This window comes from Lycium barbarum, chromosome 7 (genome assembly GCF_019175385.1).
Source record: "Lycium barbarum isolate Lr01 chromosome 7, ASM1917538v2, whole genome shotgun sequence".
In the NCBI taxonomy this organism is placed as follows: Eukaryota; Viridiplantae; Streptophyta; class Magnoliopsida; order Solanales; family Solanaceae; genus Lycium; species Lycium barbarum.
The window spans coordinates 89176584-89197791 of NC_083343.1; the positions used below are offsets into that span (position 1 = coordinate 89176584).

At 37.2% G+C, this 21208-nt stretch overlaps 1 protein-coding gene across 1 annotated transcript; it reads left to right on the forward strand.

The window, feature by feature from the left end:
• The first annotated feature begins 213 nt into the window (after positions 1-213).
• Positions 214-7992, forward strand: LOC132602319 (tetraspanin-8-like). Its single transcript, XM_060315217.1, has 2 exons — positions 214-1002; positions 7352-7992. Exons 1-2 carry the CDS (start codon positions 505-507, stop codon positions 7694-7696), a joined length of 843 nt encoding a protein of 280 aa, XP_060171200.1. The 5' UTR covers positions 214-504; the 3' UTR covers positions 7697-7992.
• Positions 7993-21208: the final 13216 nt, after the last annotated feature.

Sequence of the window (21208 nt, forward strand, 5' to 3'; positions counted from 1 at the left end):
ACATATAAAAATTAAACCACAAGTTACATACAGTATTGAATTTAGATTTTTGTTTTTTTTGTATAAATTAGTTTAGATAGGCCAGAAATTTTCATTCATAAACATATAACAGGTAATGTTATATATACATCAAACCAATAAAAATATGATAAGCATTAAATAAATTGAATTTATATAAATAATACGAGGGTGTGACAATATTTTTCTGTCCATACATATATTGGTACGACATGAGAGGTAACTGAAGAGCATGACAATTCTACCTCCTCTATTGCGTCTATTTCTCTCTTCCATCCACTCTTACCGTCTTCCATATACCCCACATTCACCATACACACATGCAAAAACAGAAAAAAAAAATATTAAGAAAAGAATCTGTGATCAGATTTCTAGGGTTTTACTTCTGTTGAGCCTCTGGAGGTCTGATCTATTATAACATATCTGTTTCTTCTTTTTTTAATCATCCAAAAACCAAATAATAATAATAATACATAAGGTACAAAAATGGTTCGGTGCAGCAATTGTTTTCTCACATTACTTAATTTTGTGACGTTGGTGGCTTCAATAATACTCATAATGATGGCCATGTCGTTCAATATGCATTCGAATGAGTCTCTCTGCCAGAAAGAGCTTCAAAAGCCTCTAATGATATTAGGGGTAACCCTTTTGGTGCTTTCTTTGATGGGAATTGTAGGGGCAGCGTGCCATGTCTCATTTTTGTTATGGATATATTTGTTCTTGTTGTTCTTGGTCATTATAGGGATGATGATTTACTCGATTTTCAGCATCGTTTACACGTTGAATCATCTAGATGATAAAAAACCGGAGAAAGGTGACTGGGAAGACAAGCTTCAAGAATACTCACAATGGATGAAAAATCGGATGCCTGGTGAACGACACTGGGATAAGATTAAGAGTTGTATGGTTGATGCCAAATTTTGTAACTACCTTCCAAGGGACAGAAGTGAGGAATTTTACAAAACTAAGATGAACCCTATCCAGGTTCTTTTAGCTTTTTTCTTGATTTTACCTTTACATATACTGTCTTAATTTATATGATAACTCTTAAAGAAGATATTTTCATATATAGTAATAACAATTTCACTTCAAACTTTTCATTTTATCCTTAATGAAATAATATACAGCCACAAATATTTGTTATTGTTGATGAGTCACAAATGACTTAGTTGAGAAAATAGTCAATATAAAAAGGTTGGGGTGAAAGTGTGATCAAACTTTTCCTTGAATATAGTAACTATATATGCTATCCTGTTTGATTAAATACAGAAGTATGTGCAAGTTAGCACCCTTAATTTTTTGTCACCATAGCATTGTTTATTTATTTTCTTTCTGATCGAAAAGCTTTAAATATCAACATTACCACGAGGCCTTCAATTTTGAGAGGAAATTGGGTTGGGACTGCTTTCTCCTCTAGCCAGGGCTAAAGGTTAAACCCTTCGTCTGCCATCATTGTCATAGTTCGTGAAAGAGTCCTATTTTGAGTATTGTCTTATTTATATGGAATTTAGTGTAAGATCATATTTATGTACTACCATAGCAGAGATTAAGCCACAATTACACAGATTTAAAGGTATAATTTTTTTTTTATTTTTATTAACATATCATTTTATTAATTAAAAAAGTGAGACTTACAATACCAGGTCAGGGCAGACACCCAACCTCCAAATAACATACGTAAACTAGTCTACATGAAAAAGCTATCTATACTACCAATACAAAATGGAAATTTAAGCCTCTGCCTATAGCAATACAATTCAAACTATCTATCAGCTAGTATTCTAAGGAAAGCAGTTAAGATTTTGCAAAGCTAGTTGCCATGTAGCCAAATGCCTCCCTCTGATGTGCATGTGCAAAGCTATCTCTCTACATACTCTAGTAGCATTGTATTGGCCTCTTTGGAATCTAATGGAGTTCCTTTCCTGCCAAGCACAGTAGATCATCACACCAAAAACACTACAGGTGATGGATGCAGCTTCAGATCTCTTCTTTGCCAATGTACAGATCCATTGTAGTTCCTCATCCCATGTCTCTATGTTTCTTTAGTGCCCAAGCCATATCAGTAATATATTCCAGAGGCTCCTGATAACTGAGCATTCAAAAAATAAGTGGTTGAAGGTTTCTACACCTTTGTCACAGAAAACACACTCCATTGACACTTGTATACCTATTTTTAGCAACCTATCCAGAGTAGAGAGTCTCTGTTGAACTGCTAGCCACAGGTTGCATTGAAATCTTGGATGGATGTATTTGTGCAAAATTATACTTTTCCAGTTGACTTTTGATAGTTGTGGCATCATGAGGCAATAGGCAGTCTTGATATGGAACTTATCATGCTTCTGCATCTACTAGAGTTTATGAGTTAGATCACCTTGGATAGTCTGCATCTATGCTATTCTTGTCCTGCTTTCAAGAATTTTTCTAACCACCCAAGCTGCTGTCTTAGGTGTGTCCATAGTCTCCAAGTTCCTGTTCTCAATGTAATAGTAGTGCACCCATTTTATCCATAGAGAGTCTTTCTTCTTGGTTATTACCCAAAGTTGTTACATAATAGTAGCTTTATTCCACAGTCCTAGATTCATAACATTTTAGTCCTCCTGTAGCATATGGTTGGCATATTCTTTCCCAAGAGATTAATGCTTTTTTTGAAAATTTCCCCATGCCTATCCATAGAAATGATACGCGCACAGTATCAATAAGCTTTATGATTTTCTTGGGCAATAAGAATATCTATGCCTAGTAAGTCTGAATCCCAAAAAATACTGCTTTGATGAGCTGGACTCTTCCAGCATAGGACAACATTCTTGATGACCAACATTTAATTCTTGAGGTGATATTTTCTACTAATGGCAAGCACTCACTCACAAAAAGCTTTTTTTACTGATAATGGTACCCCTAAGTACCTGAAGGGCAATGTTCCTTCCACATAACCAAGTGTTTGTAGTATATCATCTTTGAGCTGTGTAGAAACACCAGTGATATAGAGTAAGCTTTTGTCCAAGTTTTCTTTCAGGCCAGAAACATTTGAAAATAGTTGGAAAGTTTCCTATAGCAATGTCACTGAGTTCATGTCAGCCTTACAAAACAGGAGTAAATCATTAGCAAAAAAAATGTGGATGACTCCTAATCTCTTGCAGCTTGGATGGAATCTGAATCCTGGATTCCTTGCTAATTATTTCATCTCTCTCTGAAGGTATTCCATACCAAGAACAAACAGATAAGGGGACCTGGGGTCCCCTTGTTTGATACCCCTCTAAGCTTGAAAAGGTGCTGCCAGACCACCATTTATAACTAAGGAGTAGGAGACAGTTTCAACACACTCCATTACCCAACCTACAAATTTCTGTGGGAAGCCAAGGTCTATCAGCATTGTCCTCAGAAAAACTAATCCAAGGTATCATAAGCCTTCCTCCGATCCACTTTAAAAACACACTTGGCTGACATGCCCTTTCTTGTATACCCCTTGAACAACTCATGACTAAATAATATATTATCAATAATACTTCTGCCTTTTATGAAGGTTGATTGTGAGTAGCCAACAAGTCCTTGGATTACACCTTTTATCCTAGAAGTCAACACCTTAGCAACAATCTTATAAAGAGTATAGCAACAGGAAATGGGCCTAAAATCTTTCACCTGAGTAGGGGAGGAGACTTTAGGTACTAGAGTAATTGTAGTTGCATTCCAAGCAGAATTCATTTTGCCTGTGTTGAAGAAATGTAGCACAGCTTTGTATACCTGTTCTCCTACTATGGACCATTGTCTGGTGAAGAATTCAATGGCGAATCCATCTACTCTGTTGCTTTGTCACTAGGCATATCTTTAATGGAATTTATGATCTCTTGTCTTGTGACTACTTGGACTAGTTGTTGTTTCTGTTCCATTGTCAAGCATGGTTCTTGTGCAGTTGCCAGTGTATTGGGGCAAGGCATGGTTTCATTTCTGGAGCCCATAAGGTCTTTAAAGAAGTTCACAAATTCAGTCTCTACATCATGTAATCAGTGAGTTTTATTCCACTCCCAGTACAAATGGTAGTGATGGCATTCCTACTGCATCTAATTTTTAGCTGAGCATGGAAATATTTAGTGTTTGCATCCCCACTATCAATCCAACATGCCCTTGACTTCTGTCGTAAGACTTTCTCTTCTACCTTACTCCATTTCTCAATCTCCATAAGCAATTCCTTTCCTGATCAGTCTTGACATAGAGAATGCTGAGAGATTGCTGACTGCACTTGTCCAAGGTGTTGTCTAGCTTGGTTTAACTTTCTAGCATAAGAAGCCATAACTTTGTTTAAATCTTTCAGTTCAGTTCTCAAGTCCTTCAGTTTAAGCCATACTACAGTCATAGCATCCCCTTGTACTTCATTTTACCAGGCTTGTGCTACTACATTACTGAATCTGGGGTGCTCCATAATAGTTGCATACAGCTTAAATGTTTGGGATGGAGGTTGAACTGCTTCCAACATTGTATCAGAATTAGGGAATGATCAGACACCCCGGGGTTTAAATATTCAGCCTCAACATTGTTGTACTCTTACAACCACTGATAATTGCCTAGTGCCCAATCAATCTTACTATAGACTCTACTGTTTGCTGCTTGTTTGTTACACCAAGTAAAGTAGCATCCCTTGGCTCTAAGAGGAGTCAGCTGAAAGTTTGCTATTAAGTCTTGGAATCCTTAAAGTTCAGCTTGAGTCACAGGTTGCCCAATTTTGTCTTGTGTGGAAAGTACATTATTAAAGTCCCCACTCAACAACCAGGTAGATTGGATTTGTCTTCCCATAAGTTGTAATTCTTGCCATAGCACATCTTTTTGTTGTTTTTCATTTCTCGCATAGACTACTGTTACCATTGTAGAGAATTGAGCAGTAGGGTTTGTGAGTGAGCAATGAATGAACTGCTCATGGGCCTGCAGAATTTGCACATTCAGGTGTCTCTTCCAGAGTAGCCAGAATCTGCCATTCAAACCCATGGGATAGTTACAACAATAATGCCAATCTCTTGCTATGTTTTGTATAATTTTCTGGGATTTTCTTTCCGGAACTTTTGTCTTTACACAGCCAAACAACTCAACTTTATTCTTATCCAGAAAGAGATTGGATTTGTCTTCCCATAAGTTGTAATTCTTGCCATAGCACATCTTTTTGTTGTTTTTCATTTCTCGCATAGACTACTGTTACCATTGTAGAGAATTGAGCAGTAGGGTTTGTGAGTGAGCAATGAATGAACTGCTCATGGGCCTGCAGAATTTGCACATTCAGGTGTCTCTTCCAGAGTAGCCAGAATCTGCCATTCAAACCCATGGGATAGTTACAACAATAATGCCAATCTCTTGCTATGTTTTGTATAATTTTCTGGGATTTTCTTTCCGGAACTTTTGTCTTTACACAGCCAAACAACTCAACTTTATTCTTATCCAGAAAGAGCTTCAACTCTTTCTGTTTGTGGGCCTGATTTAGGGCCCTTATATTCCAAGTACTGATGATCATGAGGGGTTGAACTGGTAGTTATGCCAGCTACAGTTGGGATGCTAGCTTCCAAGTCATTCAGAACTCCAAAGGGATTTCCAATTGTCACATTTTGTTGCATAACAAGTTGTTTTCCTTGATTTCTATCAGTACCATGGTGTGCAGCTTCAACTAACTGATCTGTGCTATTTGTTACCTTTTTAGAGAAAACAGGTTGGCCTACTTCCTTTCCAATCTCAGTAGAGGTCACTATACCAAGTTGGGCTTCTTCCTTCCCATTCTCAGTAGGGGTTACTATACCAGGTTCAACTTCATTTGGTTGTGCAAGATTCTCCTAATCTGATCTTAGTTTCCATTCCTGGGCCTGTTTGTGATTCCTCCTTCTCCTTCTTCTCTTTTGAGGTACCTTGAATTCATTCTCAGCTTGAGTTTGTGTCTCCTCTCTCCAGCATTTCTCAAATTCATGACCAAACTTAACACAATGGCTGCAAAAAGTTGGCCTCCAATCATATGCGACAAATTGGTGATAAATTCCTGCTGGAGTTTCCATTTCAATGCTACTAGGCAGTGGTTTGGATATGTCAGTTTCAATCAAGACCCTTGCATATGAGATCTTATCAAACTCAACTGTGAATTTGTCTGTGTATAATGGCTCACCAATCACGCTAGCAACTTTTTAAAGAGTTTCAGTAGACCATAACAAATAGGGAGACCTGGGATTTAACCCATAGGGGAATTTTATAGATGGATTTAGGATCAAAATCAAAATACCTTTCCCAGTGTGAGCGGCTTGTTGTGAAATGTGTATCGTCCTGACTCTAGAACTAAATCCCTCTCAGGTACAGAGCTAAATCTAAATATGAAATAGCCTTCATAGTGAGGAATGACTTGGGGTTTTCGTACAAAGTTCCACACAGTTGACACATAGGATTCCATCAATCTTTCAAACGGTGTGTCACCTAAAAAATACCCGATTAAAGCAGTAGACTAATGATCTTCCTGATCTTTTATATCATCTTCTTCAATTTTAACAACAAACGTACCATTGCGTTGGGCCGGTGGAATATACTTTAGAGCTTTTCCCATCTGCGAGCTACTATTGTTGGGTGGTGCAGATTCCTCTTCTTTTTTGGGGGAGGAAGGGTTCTTCGTCACCGATACTGTCGTACAACTAACTTTCGAGAACTGTAGCCTCCATGGAATAGCCCTCATTGTAGTATCTGGTCGTTTTCCATCATCTGGGTTTGTCAAGTCTGCCAGGAATTCGTAGTCCTGTTCCTCCTCTATGGATTGAAATTGAGAGGGTAAAAAGCTTTCAAAAGTTAATGAAGCTAGTGGTTGCAGTATTCCGCTTGCCGGTGTTACCATTGTCATCGTAGTTGTGGTTGTCTTATGGCATTGTTTCCGCCGTTTAGCCATCGTGGTGCAAGTTAGCATGCCTCGCCTTAACGTGCACCTAGAGAGCTTTCTAAAGGCATAATCTTGAGTTAGGGTTAGATATACACACTATTCATCTCCATTGATTCAGTATAGAGAGTGCCACATCACAGGGCAATAGTTTAGGGTCTTGTCCACACACATAACAATTTAATGTTAGGTCTTTTATTAATCCTTCACATGGACCAAGTCACTATCTTTCAAGGCTATAACTAATTAAGACAAGTTCAATTTCAACATTTAGTATATGCACTAGTGTAATAAAAAACATTTATACAATTATGTAGCTTGTAATGTAATTAAGCCGTAATATGGCAAAAGGAGAAAGTCAACAAACATGTTATCATATGTTAATTTTTTCTACATTGATTGATAATATAAAAATATTACATTGTGTGAACATGCTAATTAAATTTTTTTCCTCAGTCTGGTTGTTGCAAACCGCCAACGTACTGCAACTTTCAGTTCCAAAACGCAACAAGTTGGATCGTGCCGAAAATAGGGCCAGTAGTGGGAGACCCTGACTGCAAGGCTTGGAGCAATGAACAGAAGGAGATGTGCTACAACTGCAATTCATGCAAGAAATCATTCTTTGACAACCTCAAGAAATATTACAAGCATTCCTCTCTCATAAGTTTTTGTATCTTCGTTATTCTCTCCATTGTTTACTCTATTGGTTGTTGTGCTCTCACTAATAACAGTTACAGAGAAAGGGCATACGTCTATCATGGCTACAGACCCTATGGTCCTGGTCCTTACGGTTACCCATGATCTGCATGATCACACCATAATTTTTGGATTCATTTGGCTTGTTGAAAAGCTTCCCTACGGATTAGTACTAGTATACACTATGACAATATTTCATGTTGCATTTATTGTCTATTATATATGGATAACTCACTGTTTACAACTTCTAGTTATAATATATGTATCACTTTTACTAGATTAAAAACATATAATTTTGAATCTCCATCAGCTGTTTGGCTGCTTGGTTTTCTTGCTATGTCAAGAATTTGATAGTTTGTAATACTACTATTGAAGTGAAAATAATAAGGATTACTTCAAGAGTCTCACATTGAAAGTACGATTGCAAATGTGACTGTTGACATTTTATTTAGTTAAGATGAAATCATCTTTAAGTGACACATTAAAAATGAAAAAAATATATTCATGCAATATATATACACACGATATTAGAGAGTACTTGGATTGGGACTAGTAAATAAAAAGACTCTTTATGTTACGTATATCATGCAATAGTCTTCTTCTTTATAACAAAATCCACTTCAATGATGGGAGGTTATACTACGACCCCACCCTATTGATATTCTTTCAAGACGACTAATGCTTGTTTTAAAACTTTTCTCTCCGTACATCTCAACGTATACAACAGCAGCGGTAACATTCTCTGCCTTCTTCGCCCATGCGCCTCCCTATGGAGCCGGCCGCCGAAGCCTTTCCGGCGCATAGAGACCGGCCACCTGAGCCTTCAGGTGGTTCAACTCTTCCTACAGAGACAATTCCACCACAACCCACATATTCAGATGCTATTGCTAACCCCCAATCCTCTTGCTCTGGTCGAAAAAGAGAGTCAGTAATTGCTACGACAACGAAGCACAACGGATATCCAGTAGTCAATTTTTATGAGGAAGACTATTACTGAATCATGGCTGAAGAATGCAAATTCACAATTGTGGGCAGATTCATCAAGACCCGACCCCAAATTGAGACTATCCGAACGGGGCTGAAGGAATCAATTACACTTAAAGGAACTGCGAAGGTCGGTGTATACGATAACAAAAATATATTTATTGATGTATACAATGCTGAAGACTTCAACACCATTTATTTCCGACATGTGCTTGACATTGATGGACAACCTATGTGGTTGAGTAGATGGACACCAGATTTCTGCCCTGAGGAAGATAGCCCACCAACTCTGGTATGAGTCTTACTGCTCTCCCATTTCACCTACATACATGGCACTATATAAAGCAAATCCTAAGTCCTGTGGAATAACTATGGCTATGTATATAGCCACAAAATGCAGAACACAGCCAAGCATGGCCAAGGTTCGGGCCGAAATTGATCTCACCAAACCTAGGGTTAATCAAGTATGGGTGGGGTTGAAGAAAAACGTTAATCCCCTGCATGGATTTAATCAAAAAATCGAATATGAGGGAGTCCCAAAATATTATAAGCATTGTAGATTGCAAGGCCATTATGTTAACCAATGTAGAAGACTAAAAAGGGAAATGGCTGAAATAAGGGAGCATACGATTGAATTGAATAATTATGAGGCCCCTACCACAAAGGATCTGCCCCCAAAAAAGCAATGGCAATGCTAGAAAGACTACTTATGAGCCACAAAAAGGGAAATTTCAACAAGATGATACTCCTACAATCCAAACCAATGATAAAATTAAGCATCAGATAAATGGTGATATTTGGGATCAATCTAAGGAAGTTGAAGTTCAAACTGATAGTGCCCAAATGAACAGGGGAAGAACTGTTATGCCAATGCTAAGCCTTTCCATAACAATAGGAGAGTCAAGAGTGAACCCCCGAAAAAGATTTACAAGTCTACTGGTGCTATTTTTGGTGTGGATAAACCTCCACCATCTCTAGAACAACCCAAGAAGGATAATAAAAAATGTCACAATCTGCTCAGACATCTGAAGAAACTACCAAAACCATGAGTACTGGTGCTGATCAACAATTAAGTCCTGATGGTGTTATCCCCCAAGATCAACACACCGTCACCAATATTGAGAAGAATAAATCTGTTGCAGGAACTATTATGATAAAATAAATCCTAAAGAACTTCAAGTTATTCTATTTCAAGATAATTGGGAAACTATCCCTATCAAGAACATGAAAATTTGCAAAAAGAGCATTGATAACTCTAATATCAATTAGTCTAGAAGAGGTATGATTTTAACACAAAACAAATTTGATAACCTGTCCAACATGAGTAATGGTTACCCTAGTAAGGCTCCCATACAACCTGTAAATGAGAAGGAGTCTGAACATCCCATGGGAAACACAAAGATGGCTGATGTTGATAAATCCCCAAATCAGATGACTAATGGGAAAAAGGTTTTGAGTACTAAAACAGTTCCTGACTAGAAAATTGGTGACAAGACAAACAAAAAATCCTTCAAGATGAATGGGATGATGAATCCACTACTGAGAAACAAAATGAATATGATTCAAATGCAGTAGAGGAGGATGATAATAGTCAGGAAGATGACACTGAATATGGTGACACAGTTGACGAACAAAATGAGGATGAGGACAACAATATACAAGAAGAGATACTTCTCTGTAATATCAAAAAGAACAAAACTAAAATTAGAGTTAGGGAATCTCCTATCACCAGAAATCAAAAGAAGTATTCATAAGTAACCAACCCCCGACATTTGATGTACACTCAACTGGAATATAAGGGGGTATAAGAACTGAAGCAGCGATTGAGATATTCAAGGACATCATTAAACACTATAAAATCTCTTTATTAACTATCAAGATCCTTTCATCAAAAAAGAAAAAGTTCAATGTTTTAAAAACATTCTTGGTATGCATGGTTGTTATGCTAACAAGAGTAATAAATTGTGGATATTTTGGAATACTACTTTGCAGTATAACATTTTGAATGATGAGGATTAGTTGGTTACTATTAAAATTGTGGATATATCTTCTCAAAAATATTTCTATGTATCTGTTATTTATGCCAAATCCAGGTCTGCAGGTAGAGAGGATCTATGGGGCTATCTGAGAAACTTTGCATACAACAATAATGTTCCTTGGATTATGTATGGGGACTTCAACCCTATTCTGAATGATGAACATAAATAGGAGGCACTCCTCATAGACTAAACAAAAGTATCCCCTTTATTGATTGCATTAATGATTATGGCCTTTCTGATTTGGGCTTCTTCGGAAGCAAGTTCACATGGTGCAATGAACGGAAAGAACAAGATATTATCTGGAAAAGACTTGATAGGGTGCTTACTAATGAGGCTTTGTAAGAGCACTTTGGTAAAACCAATCTTTTGCACTTGGCCAGATAAAACTCTGATCATTGTCCAATCTTGATCAACATTTGCAGTGAGCAACAAATTTAATGAAGTACTTTAACTTTCTCAACTTGTGGGTTGATCAGGAGGGCTTCTATGATATATAAAAGAGCAATGGGATGATAACATTACTGGAAATATCTTTTGGAAATTAAAAAGAACAAATAAAGCTCTAAGTGATTGGTCCAAGAATAAAGTTGGGGATATATTCCTAAAGACTCAACAAATGGAAGACCAAGTTACCTTAAGTGGGGGTAAATATATGCAAACTATGGACTAGAATGACTCTGAATAAGCCCAAAGTAGAGTTGGTTCTCCAATATAAGAAGGTTGATTCATTTTGGAGACAAAAAGATAACTTGAAATGAAATTAGAGGGTGATGAAAACACTAAATACTTTCACAATATTGTGAGAGGCAGAAGAAAATACATGACTATCAATCGAATTTAGGTTGAGGATCATTGGCTTGAGAGTGAAGAGGAAATCTCCAATGTAGCTATCATTTTGTTACACCTCACAAATTTTCGTGTCGATTGTGTTAAAAGTAAATTAACGTAAGCCCAGAGAGGCCATGGAATTATTATAAGGTTAAGAAAGACTTTTAACAAGTGTTAAAAAAGTATCTAAAGGTTCTTGGATCAAGCGAATCGAAGAAATTAAGTTTGTCAAAACTTTGGAAAAACTTAGCAGAATTTTGGACAAGGTTTTTTGTCCAACTTGAGGGAGATATATCTCCTAGCAAATAAGTTAAGTTCAGCCACTGTTTTGTAGGGGCTATTTTGAATGTTTAAATATGACTTCTAATGGCTGTAAATTGTGGATTATAAATTTAATATATTGTGACTACAATTATTTGGGATTATTCATGCGTTAGTTGGAAAAAATAGAGAAGAAAATATATGAAAACTACGAATAGAAAGTAAAGGATGAGGCGTAGGAATATGGACTATTTTGGAATACATTTTAAGGAGATTTTGAGTTAAATATGATATGGTAAATATAAACGTAATGTTATGAAGGTTGTGGATTGAATTATGAAAGAAGAGTTGGGTTTGAATTACACTTTGCTACTCGTTAAACAAGCTTGCCGTTCGATATGATTCTTAAAGTAATCGAAGAGGTTTATATTGGACTATGTTATAGTTGTTGCTATTGTTGATTGTTGTTGTTGTTATTGGGCTGTTGATGACCCTTCGTGTCCTTTGGGATGTAGTATAAAGAGGGGAGGTGCTGCTTGATTTTTTGTAGGTTACAAGAACAACAAAATATGATAGTTGCGACACTGTTTGTTGATGACGATATCATTTCTCTTGTTGTGGACACGAGGAGATTTTTCCAGTTTAATTATAGACTAAGAAGGAAATAATATGGGTATGTAATGGCTATCCTTTCTTGTTTCTTTTCTTGGCATGATCCATAGACAGTAAGTGCTTATCGAATCTTAAAGAAACATAACTATTGTTTAAAGCTATCATAGAGGTGTAACATTTCTAGATGTGGTATTGGATCTTCAGAGGGACTCCTATCCGCTTCTTAGTTCATTGTTGGTAGAAGAGTTAGAGAAAGACATGTCGACATCTTCATATATTTCAGTCTACACATGATATACAGCATGATATATACATATATTTTATTAGCCTTGCCACTTGGTCAGTGAGACATTTTATTAGTCTGGCCACTTGGTCAGTGAGACACTTTATTAGCCTGGCCACTTGGTCAGTGAGACATTTTATTTAGCCTTGCCTCTTGGTCAGTAAGATATATGATATTATTATATTGCATTTCATATAAGATAGATCAGGTGAGACATTCAGGGCATTCTTTGGCCTCCAGATTATTGCGTTTTCAGTTCAGTCTATTTTTTCAGTTATCTATTACCTTACATACTCGGTACATTGTTTTATACTGACGTGCCTTTTGCCGCGGCCTGCAGGTACAGATAGGCAGACTGGTAGGCCTTCCCAGTAGGCAGGCTATGATATCAGCTGATTGGTGAGCTCTCTTTGTTCGGAGTTGCCGGGTCTTTTGGAGTCTTTCTTTTGTGACTACAGATTTGATGGGTAAACGGGGCCCTGTCCCGACCAAGTTATGTCATGCACTCTAGTAGAGGCTTGTAGAAAGTTATGTACAATCCGATGTTGTATCGCCCTATCAGTCTATGTGTTATTACATAGATGTTTATAATAGTTTTGTTGGTCCGTCTGGTTATGTTCAGCATGTCTATGTAGTTATGTCCTTTCAGACTTGTCTTATATCAGTCTATTACTTCTGTGAGTCAGCAGGTTATCTTATGGCGGCCCTAATGGCCCACCTATGCTTATGATTACGTTACAGTTGTATGTCTAGTGGTACTCGACAAGTAAGGCTAGGTGACCGTTATGGGCCTTCAGTTTGGGTCATGATAAAAAGTGGTATCAGAGCAGTTCTATCCTAGGGTTGTCTACAAGCCGTGTCTAGTAGAGTCTTTTTTATGGGTGTGTTGCGCGCCACACTTATAAATAGGAGGTTGCAGGGCATTTAGGATAGTTACCCTTCCTTCATATTCTAGATCGTGCTATAGAGCTGAGTTATAGGGTGCAGAGACTTTAGACCCTAACCTTTATTTGTTTTAAAGTTTAAAGTTGATTTCTTCGGAAAGGATTACGGATGATTCAAGAATTACAATGACGACAGGAAGAGGAATGTGTCACTCTTTAGAGGAGGACCCAAGTGAGATTATACCCTCCATTGAAATGGACCCATCTGAGATCATGTCTTCTATAGAAATAGACTCGTCTGAGATTCAGAATGAATCAGCATTACAGGTATCGTCGACTTTGATAAGTGTAGAGGAGCCAAAAAAAGTTCTAATGTTGTCAGTTTCACTTCGGCCATAGATGGATGAGGAAGAAGAAGGCCAATTCTGGGAGCTGATCCTTAAGCTTCATATTATGGTAGACTAGCGGAGAGTGCAGGGCCTTCCGAGTAGCCAAGGAATTTGCAGCCTGAGGATCCCATTAGCCAAGACTTGACGACATTTTTGAAACAAAGTTTGAATGAAGGTGGTGGCTGGACTAGGTAAGTTAGTATAGCTGGTACATTTGTAGTAGTTCCGAGTGGCAATGAACAACTGATGGAGGGACATCAAGAAGAAGCAGTTCTCCAGCTCATGTTAGAACGATATATGCTAGATCAGGATTCCAGAGTAAAGCCATGGTTAGGCCCACATCCGTTGGAGTTTCCGGACCAGAGTAACTAATGGTAGAAGGTATATTTGTCTCTTCGGTAAAGTGTTAAAATCAAGCATGTATGAATCTGAAATGTTCAATGTTATGCAACAAAGGTAAGTCATAAAGCTCTGGAAGAAGTAACCTTAAAAAGGAACCTTAAGTGGTGATGGAATGCAACATTCTTCAGAGGATAGTTATTGTTTCGAATATAAAAAGGAAAATGATTGGCCAGAAAAGGTAAGAGAATGATGTACGTTACTCAATTAGATAGATATCGACAAGGGGCTTCTTATAGTGTAGATTATATTGGCAAGGATGTTATACATAGATATGAGTATAAAGGCATAAGAATCACGAATTGTTTCGAAAGAATGTCTAACGCAAAAAATAAAAGTAGAACCAAGGTACGGAAAATTATCTTCCAGAAGTTTTATTACAACAAGATTATTGTGTTAGTAATACTAGGCTGAATAGCTAATAAAGGAAGCGAGAGAGGTTCGAAAGAATTATCTTTATAATAGGAAATGAATGGGTTTGAGGTTGCAAATTGGTATAAGATACACCCTTCCTTGATGAGATGAACTTGTAGTCTAAAAGAGGGCTGTCAGAAGATCGAACATTTATGTAATGAAGAAGAGAAGGAATGTTAACAATTAGGGTGAATTTTTGATAAAAGAATCTTGTGCTAGATACCATTACAGTGATTGGATGGGTGAGTGAGTAATAGAAGAAAGATGATTATTGGAAATATAGTAAGGAAAAAAAAGTCATGAAAATCTCTTCGATGAAAGATTAGGCCATCCAGATCCAGTACATCTATAAGAGTCTATGACCCTTTATATGTATATGCAACTGAGTAGATAGACACAGACGATCAACAGTTACTGTTAAGATTAGTCGTGGAATCGCTGAGACTATGTACTTGCAGGAAAAAGGGAAGATAAATAGGACGTTAAATATAGAGTATTGGGCTACTACTTTAAGGGGGGAAGATGAGAAAACAAGTATTGGATAAGATGTATGCTTTGTAAAGATGGGAAGATAGTAACAAAATGGAATTAAGAACCACCTCAAACGGATATTACACAAGCAAAATGATAAGGTACAAGAACGATTTAATGATAGATGTAGTCGGCCAGCCTTATGCATGACTAGGTAAAGCTTGGGAGATAAAACTCCAAGGAAGGATTTACTTGAAGTTACAAGATAAAGGTATAATGAGAAGTCCAGAAATGATGGAGCGAAGAACGATTAGGCATGATGATACTCGAAGTAATAGATGGATTAAGATATAAATATAGGGGATACAACCACCTTGAATTCGTCATACTAATGCAAAGTCCTAGTATCGCAGGACGGCTGGAAAAGTATTATTGAGAAAAAGCCTTAAAGGCAAGAGTATTCGAATTAGAAACTATTAACGTCATTGTTTGAGAAAAGATGCAGAGTTTACTATAGAAGAAAGATGAAATGAGAATAAGTTAAACAAAGGCAAACGAGTGCTTGACGGTCAAATTTTCTATATTCGGGACACTCTACGATGAAGTATGGTAAACACGTATGTTGACATGGAAGCAAAAACTTATAGATGATAAGAGAACTTCAGGCATAAAAGATTCAGAATGTAAGGGAACTAAAGTTATATTGCAAGTGAAATGGAATAATATAGGCCCAATTGAGGAATTGAAGGTCAACAATGGAAATGAAGAGGACAATGAGGAGTAAGTTCAGGTAAGACGACTTACTTGTATCTAACACCAAAATGGATAAGTTTATGCGGGAAGGTAGCAGAAAGGTATGGAATTATATACCGCAGAAATGATACAAGTATGAAAGGCTTACTAAGATCAGTATAGAGACTCAACTGATGAAGCGTAGCGTAGTAAAGAATAGCAATAGCTAAATATGGTATATGTTGGAGAACCTAGAGTAAAGGCATAACACCCTGAATATGAAATATCTCCAAAAACCAAGGTGGTATATTAGAAAGGGTATTCAGGGAAGGAACATCTCAAAAGGGTGGATGAATAAGGAATTCTAAGATATCAGGATCGGCTATATGTTAAAAGTAGCAAGGTTATATAATCTACTCAGAGGTAACAAAGATATATCATGACTTCACAGAGTGTTATTAGTGGACTGATATAAGAAAATATTACAGGGTTCACGGTTCGTTAATAAGTAACCAGAAGCCTGGAAGGCCAACGTAACATATGGACAAACTATTACGGAATGAAAGTACAATCAGTATGGATTTTCTAATTGTAAGAACCATGTGAGCTATATATAAAATTGTTGAAATTTCATACTGAAGGAATTCATGAGATTTGGTAAGAAGGGCAAGCTTAGCCTAGATATTTTAGGTTTTGCAAGATATACGAAAAGTGAATCAAATGGCCTACGAGTTAGATCTACACTCAGATTTGAAATCTGTACATCCAGTCTTTCATATGTGTATGCTTCATAAGTGTATTGGGAATCCTCCCAGAGTGTCACCGGTAGATGATATTCAGATTACAGAACTTTTATCGTAGGAAAAGGTTCCTACTACCCCTCAGATCTCCAAGTTCCAGCTTTGTGGATTGAGAACTAGAGATGTAGCCTCGGTAAAAGTACTGCAAAAGAATGTGAATGTAGATGAGATGACTTGAGAAGCTACGAAAGACAAGAGATCCAGATATCCGCTCTTCTTTTGCTCCTAGAGGGATCTAGACTGAGACATCACAACCTTCAGATGCCTACCATATTGTTAGTTATTGTTATTTATCGCGTGAGGCCATTGTTGCTAGTGATTGTTATGGCTATGTGTGGCGTTACATTGACGAATGTTCCTGGGGAGGGGGGGAGGGTGGGGTTGGGGGGATGTTATACCTCTCAAATGGTAAATATAAATATAATGTTATGAAGGGTGTGGACTAAATTATGAAAGAATAATTGGGTTTGAATTACGCTTTGTTATTCGTTAAACGAGCTTGCCGCTCGATACGATTCTTAAAGTAATCGAAGAGGTTTATATTGGATTATATTGTAGTTGTTGCTATTGTTGATTTTCTTTTTTGTTGTTGGGCTGTTGATGACCCTTGGTGTCCTTTGGGATGTAGTATAAAGAGGGGAGGTGCTGCTCGAATTTTCATAGGTTCTAAGAACAACAAAGTATGATAGTTGTGATAGTATTTGTTGATGACGATATCATTTCTCTTGTTGTAGACGCGAGGAGATTCTGCGAGCTTAATTATAGACTAAGGAGGTGATCTTAAGGTATGTATTGCTGTCTTTTCTTTTCTTAGCATGATCCATAGACAAGAAGTGCTCATCGAATGTTAAAGAAAGGTAACTATTGTTTACAGCTGTCATAGAGTTGTAACGTTTCTAGATGTGGTATTGTACCTTTAGAGGGACTCCTATCCGCTCATTAGTTCATTGTTGGTAGAAGAGTTAGAGAAATACATGTTGACATCTTCATATATTTCATTCCACATATGATAAATAGCAAGATATATACATACATTTTATTAGCCTGACCACTTACTCAGTAAAACATTTTATTAGCCTGGCCACTTGGTGAGTGAGACATTTTATTAGCCTGGACACTTGGTAAGTGAAACATTTTAGTTAGCCTTGCCTCTTGGTTAGTGTGACAGTATTGCCTGGCTGACGGGTCAGTGAGATCTTACAGTTGCCTGGCCACTTGGTCATTGAGACAGTATTGCCTGGCCGATGGGTCTGTGAGATTTTACAGTTGCCTGGCCACTTGGTTTGTGAGATATATGATATTATTATATTGTATATCATATGAGATAGATCAGGTGAGATATTCAGGGCATTCTTTGGCCTCCAGATTAATGCGTTTTCCGTTCAGTCCATTTTTAGTTATCTATTGCCTTACATACTCCGTACATTGTTTTGTACTGATGTCCCTTTTGCTGGGGGGCTGTAGGTACAAATAGACAGACTGGTAGACCTTCAAGTAGGCAGGATATGTTATCAGCTGATTGGTAAGCTCCCTTTGTTCGAAGTTGCCAGGCCTTTTGGAGTCTTTCTTTTGTGACAACAGATTTGCTAGGTAGACCGGGGCCCTGTTCCGATCACGTTATGTCATATACTCCAGTAGAGACTTGTAGATAGTTATGTACAGTCCGATGTTGTATGGCCTTGTTGGCTTATGTATTTTTACATAGATGTTTATAATGGTCTTGTTGGTCCGTAGAGTTATGTCCTTTCAGACTTGTCTTATATCAGTCTATTACTTCTGTGAGTTAGCAGGTTATCTCATGGCTGTCCTACTGGCCCACCTATGCTTATGATTATGTTACGGGTGTATGTCTAATGGTACTCGGCAAGTAAGGCCAGCTAACCGTCATGGCCCTTCTGTTTGGATCGGGATAAATTCTTATCAACAACTTTTCACTCCTTATTATTACTGTATGATAGACATGTCTTTGCTTGATGTTATTCCTAATATGATTATAGAGGAGGACAACCAAATACTTCTAAAATAACCATCCATGGATGAAGTTAAGGCTGTTGTTTTTAACTCTGATTCTAATAGCTCAGCTGGTCCTGATGGATTTACTAGATGCTTCTTCTAAAAGACTTGGGATATCATTGGTCAAGATATATTTGATATAGTTAGGGCCGTCTTCAATGGATATCAACTTCCTATGTTTTTCACCAGCACTTGTTTGATTTTGATTCCTAAAGTTGAATCACCCCAATCATTTTCTAAGCTCAGACAAATTAGCCTGAGTGATGTAACTTAGAAGATTGTGTCTAAAGTTCTGAATGAAAGCTCATCCCTAAGATCATTTCACATAATCAAAGTGGCTTTGTTAAAGGTAGAGCAATAGGGAAAAATGTTCTATTATCTCAAGAGATCATCCATAGAATTAGGAAGCCTAATAGAGGGAGCAACGTTGCTATTAAATTGGATATGAACAAGGCCTATAATAGACTTTCCTGGCAATTTCTGAGTGCTGTAATGAGGAAAATAGGGTTCTCTAAAAGATGAATTCATATTATTTGGAACCTCATCTCTAATATGTGGTATTATATCAATATAAATGGAAAAAGGCATGGTTTCTTCAAATCACAAAGGGGTGCTAAACAGGGTGATCCAATATCCCTTTATGTTTCATCATAACTGCTAAAGTACTTTCAAGAAGCCTCAACAATCTATACCAAGACCAAAAATTTATTGGGTTTCACATGGAGAGAAATGGCCCCAGAATCAATCATCTCTCATATGTTGATGATGTCATTATCTAATGTTCATATAATGTCTATACTCTCAATCTTATTATGAAAACTCTTACTTCTTATGAAACTAATTCTGGTAAGAAAATTAATATATTGAAGAGTTGTTTTCTCATTGATGATGCTTTGTCTGATAAAAGGAAAATATTATTGCTAAATGTCTTAACTTTCAAAGGAAGGACTTTCCAATAACTTATTTGGGTTGTCCTATTTTTCTGGGGAAGAAACAAAATTGAATTTTTCTCTAATGTTGCTACCAAATCTTCCAAAGAGTCAGTTCTTGGAATAGTAAGATTTTGTCATATGGTGGAAAAATCATCCTTATTAAACATGTTCTTAACGCTTTCACTGATACCCGTTCAAACTATACCAGATACCCCTATTTGGACTGCTTTCCCTGATGAAAAATTCACTTTTAGGACTATTTGCCATACTATTAGGCAGGCCCATAATCAATCTCTGATTAATTGTATGATTTGGCACAACAAACAACCTTTCAAGGTTTCTTTCTTTACTTGGAGACTACTAAAGCATAAAGTAGATGTGGACAATAACATTCTTAGATTTGTTATAGCTTTACCATCCATTTCTTCCTGCTGCCTGAATCATAAACCAAAGGAGGAAGAACATCTCTTCCTCAAGGTGACATTGTTATTGTTGTGTGGCTGCACTTCAATAATTCTTTTGGTATCAGTAATGGCTCTACTAACATTAGAGCCTTGCTGATCAAATGGTGAACTACTAAAGGTGATAACCCTCTCAGTAAAATGGCTTTATAGATTATTCCTTGTATCATTATCTGGAAAATTTGGAAATCAAGATGTAAAGCTAGATTTTATAACAAGAAGATGAATGCCTAGAGCACTATCATTTCGTCCTATCAACAGATAAACATCATCATTCATAAGCAGTTTCCCAAGATCCATATCTTCACTGGAAACAGATTTGTGATATTCTTTAGTCTGCAAAACCTTCCCTTCTCCATCATCATTGTTAAGTAGTCTCATCCTACTACTGGTTTTATCAAACTTAATATTGATGGGAGTTCTAGAGTAATCCTGGCCCTAGTGGAAGGGGTGGGAGAGTGAGAAACTCTCATGGCTAAATGATCACTGCCTTCACGTCCAATTTTGGACATGACACAAACAATAATGCTAAAACTTTTGCTGTTAAAATTGGCGCCCCAACAATGGCTTCAAGAACATCTAGATTGAATGTGATTCTCGACTAATTATCAATTGGATCCTAGGGGTAGTGTCTCCTTCATGGCATATTGTAAACACTATACGGGATATCTGTCACGACCCAAGTAGCCGTGAGTGGCACCCCCATAAATCCCCTAGTGGACAAACTATCCCATTACCCAATTATCAAACCATTTTAAACAATTATAAATCGATGACCAGAATTAAATTATAAAACTGTCTAGTCATACCATCAATAAATAAAAGTGCGAAAATCTAACTATTACATCCCCAAAGATCCGAAAGTCATCGTACAAGGACTCAAAAACATAAATTGTCTAAGGAAATAACAACTGTCTGAAATAACATAAGTAATGTCTGGAATGAAAGTAGACATCAATAAGAGAAGATCTTTAGGCGGCCTGGCATAGATAAGTGCTCATCCTCAAATCTGTCGGAAACTAGCCTCACGCTAAATACGAGGTCTGGTAGATATCTCTGGATCACAATTTGCATTCAAAAGAATGCAACGAGGTAGTATCAGTGCAAACACTATG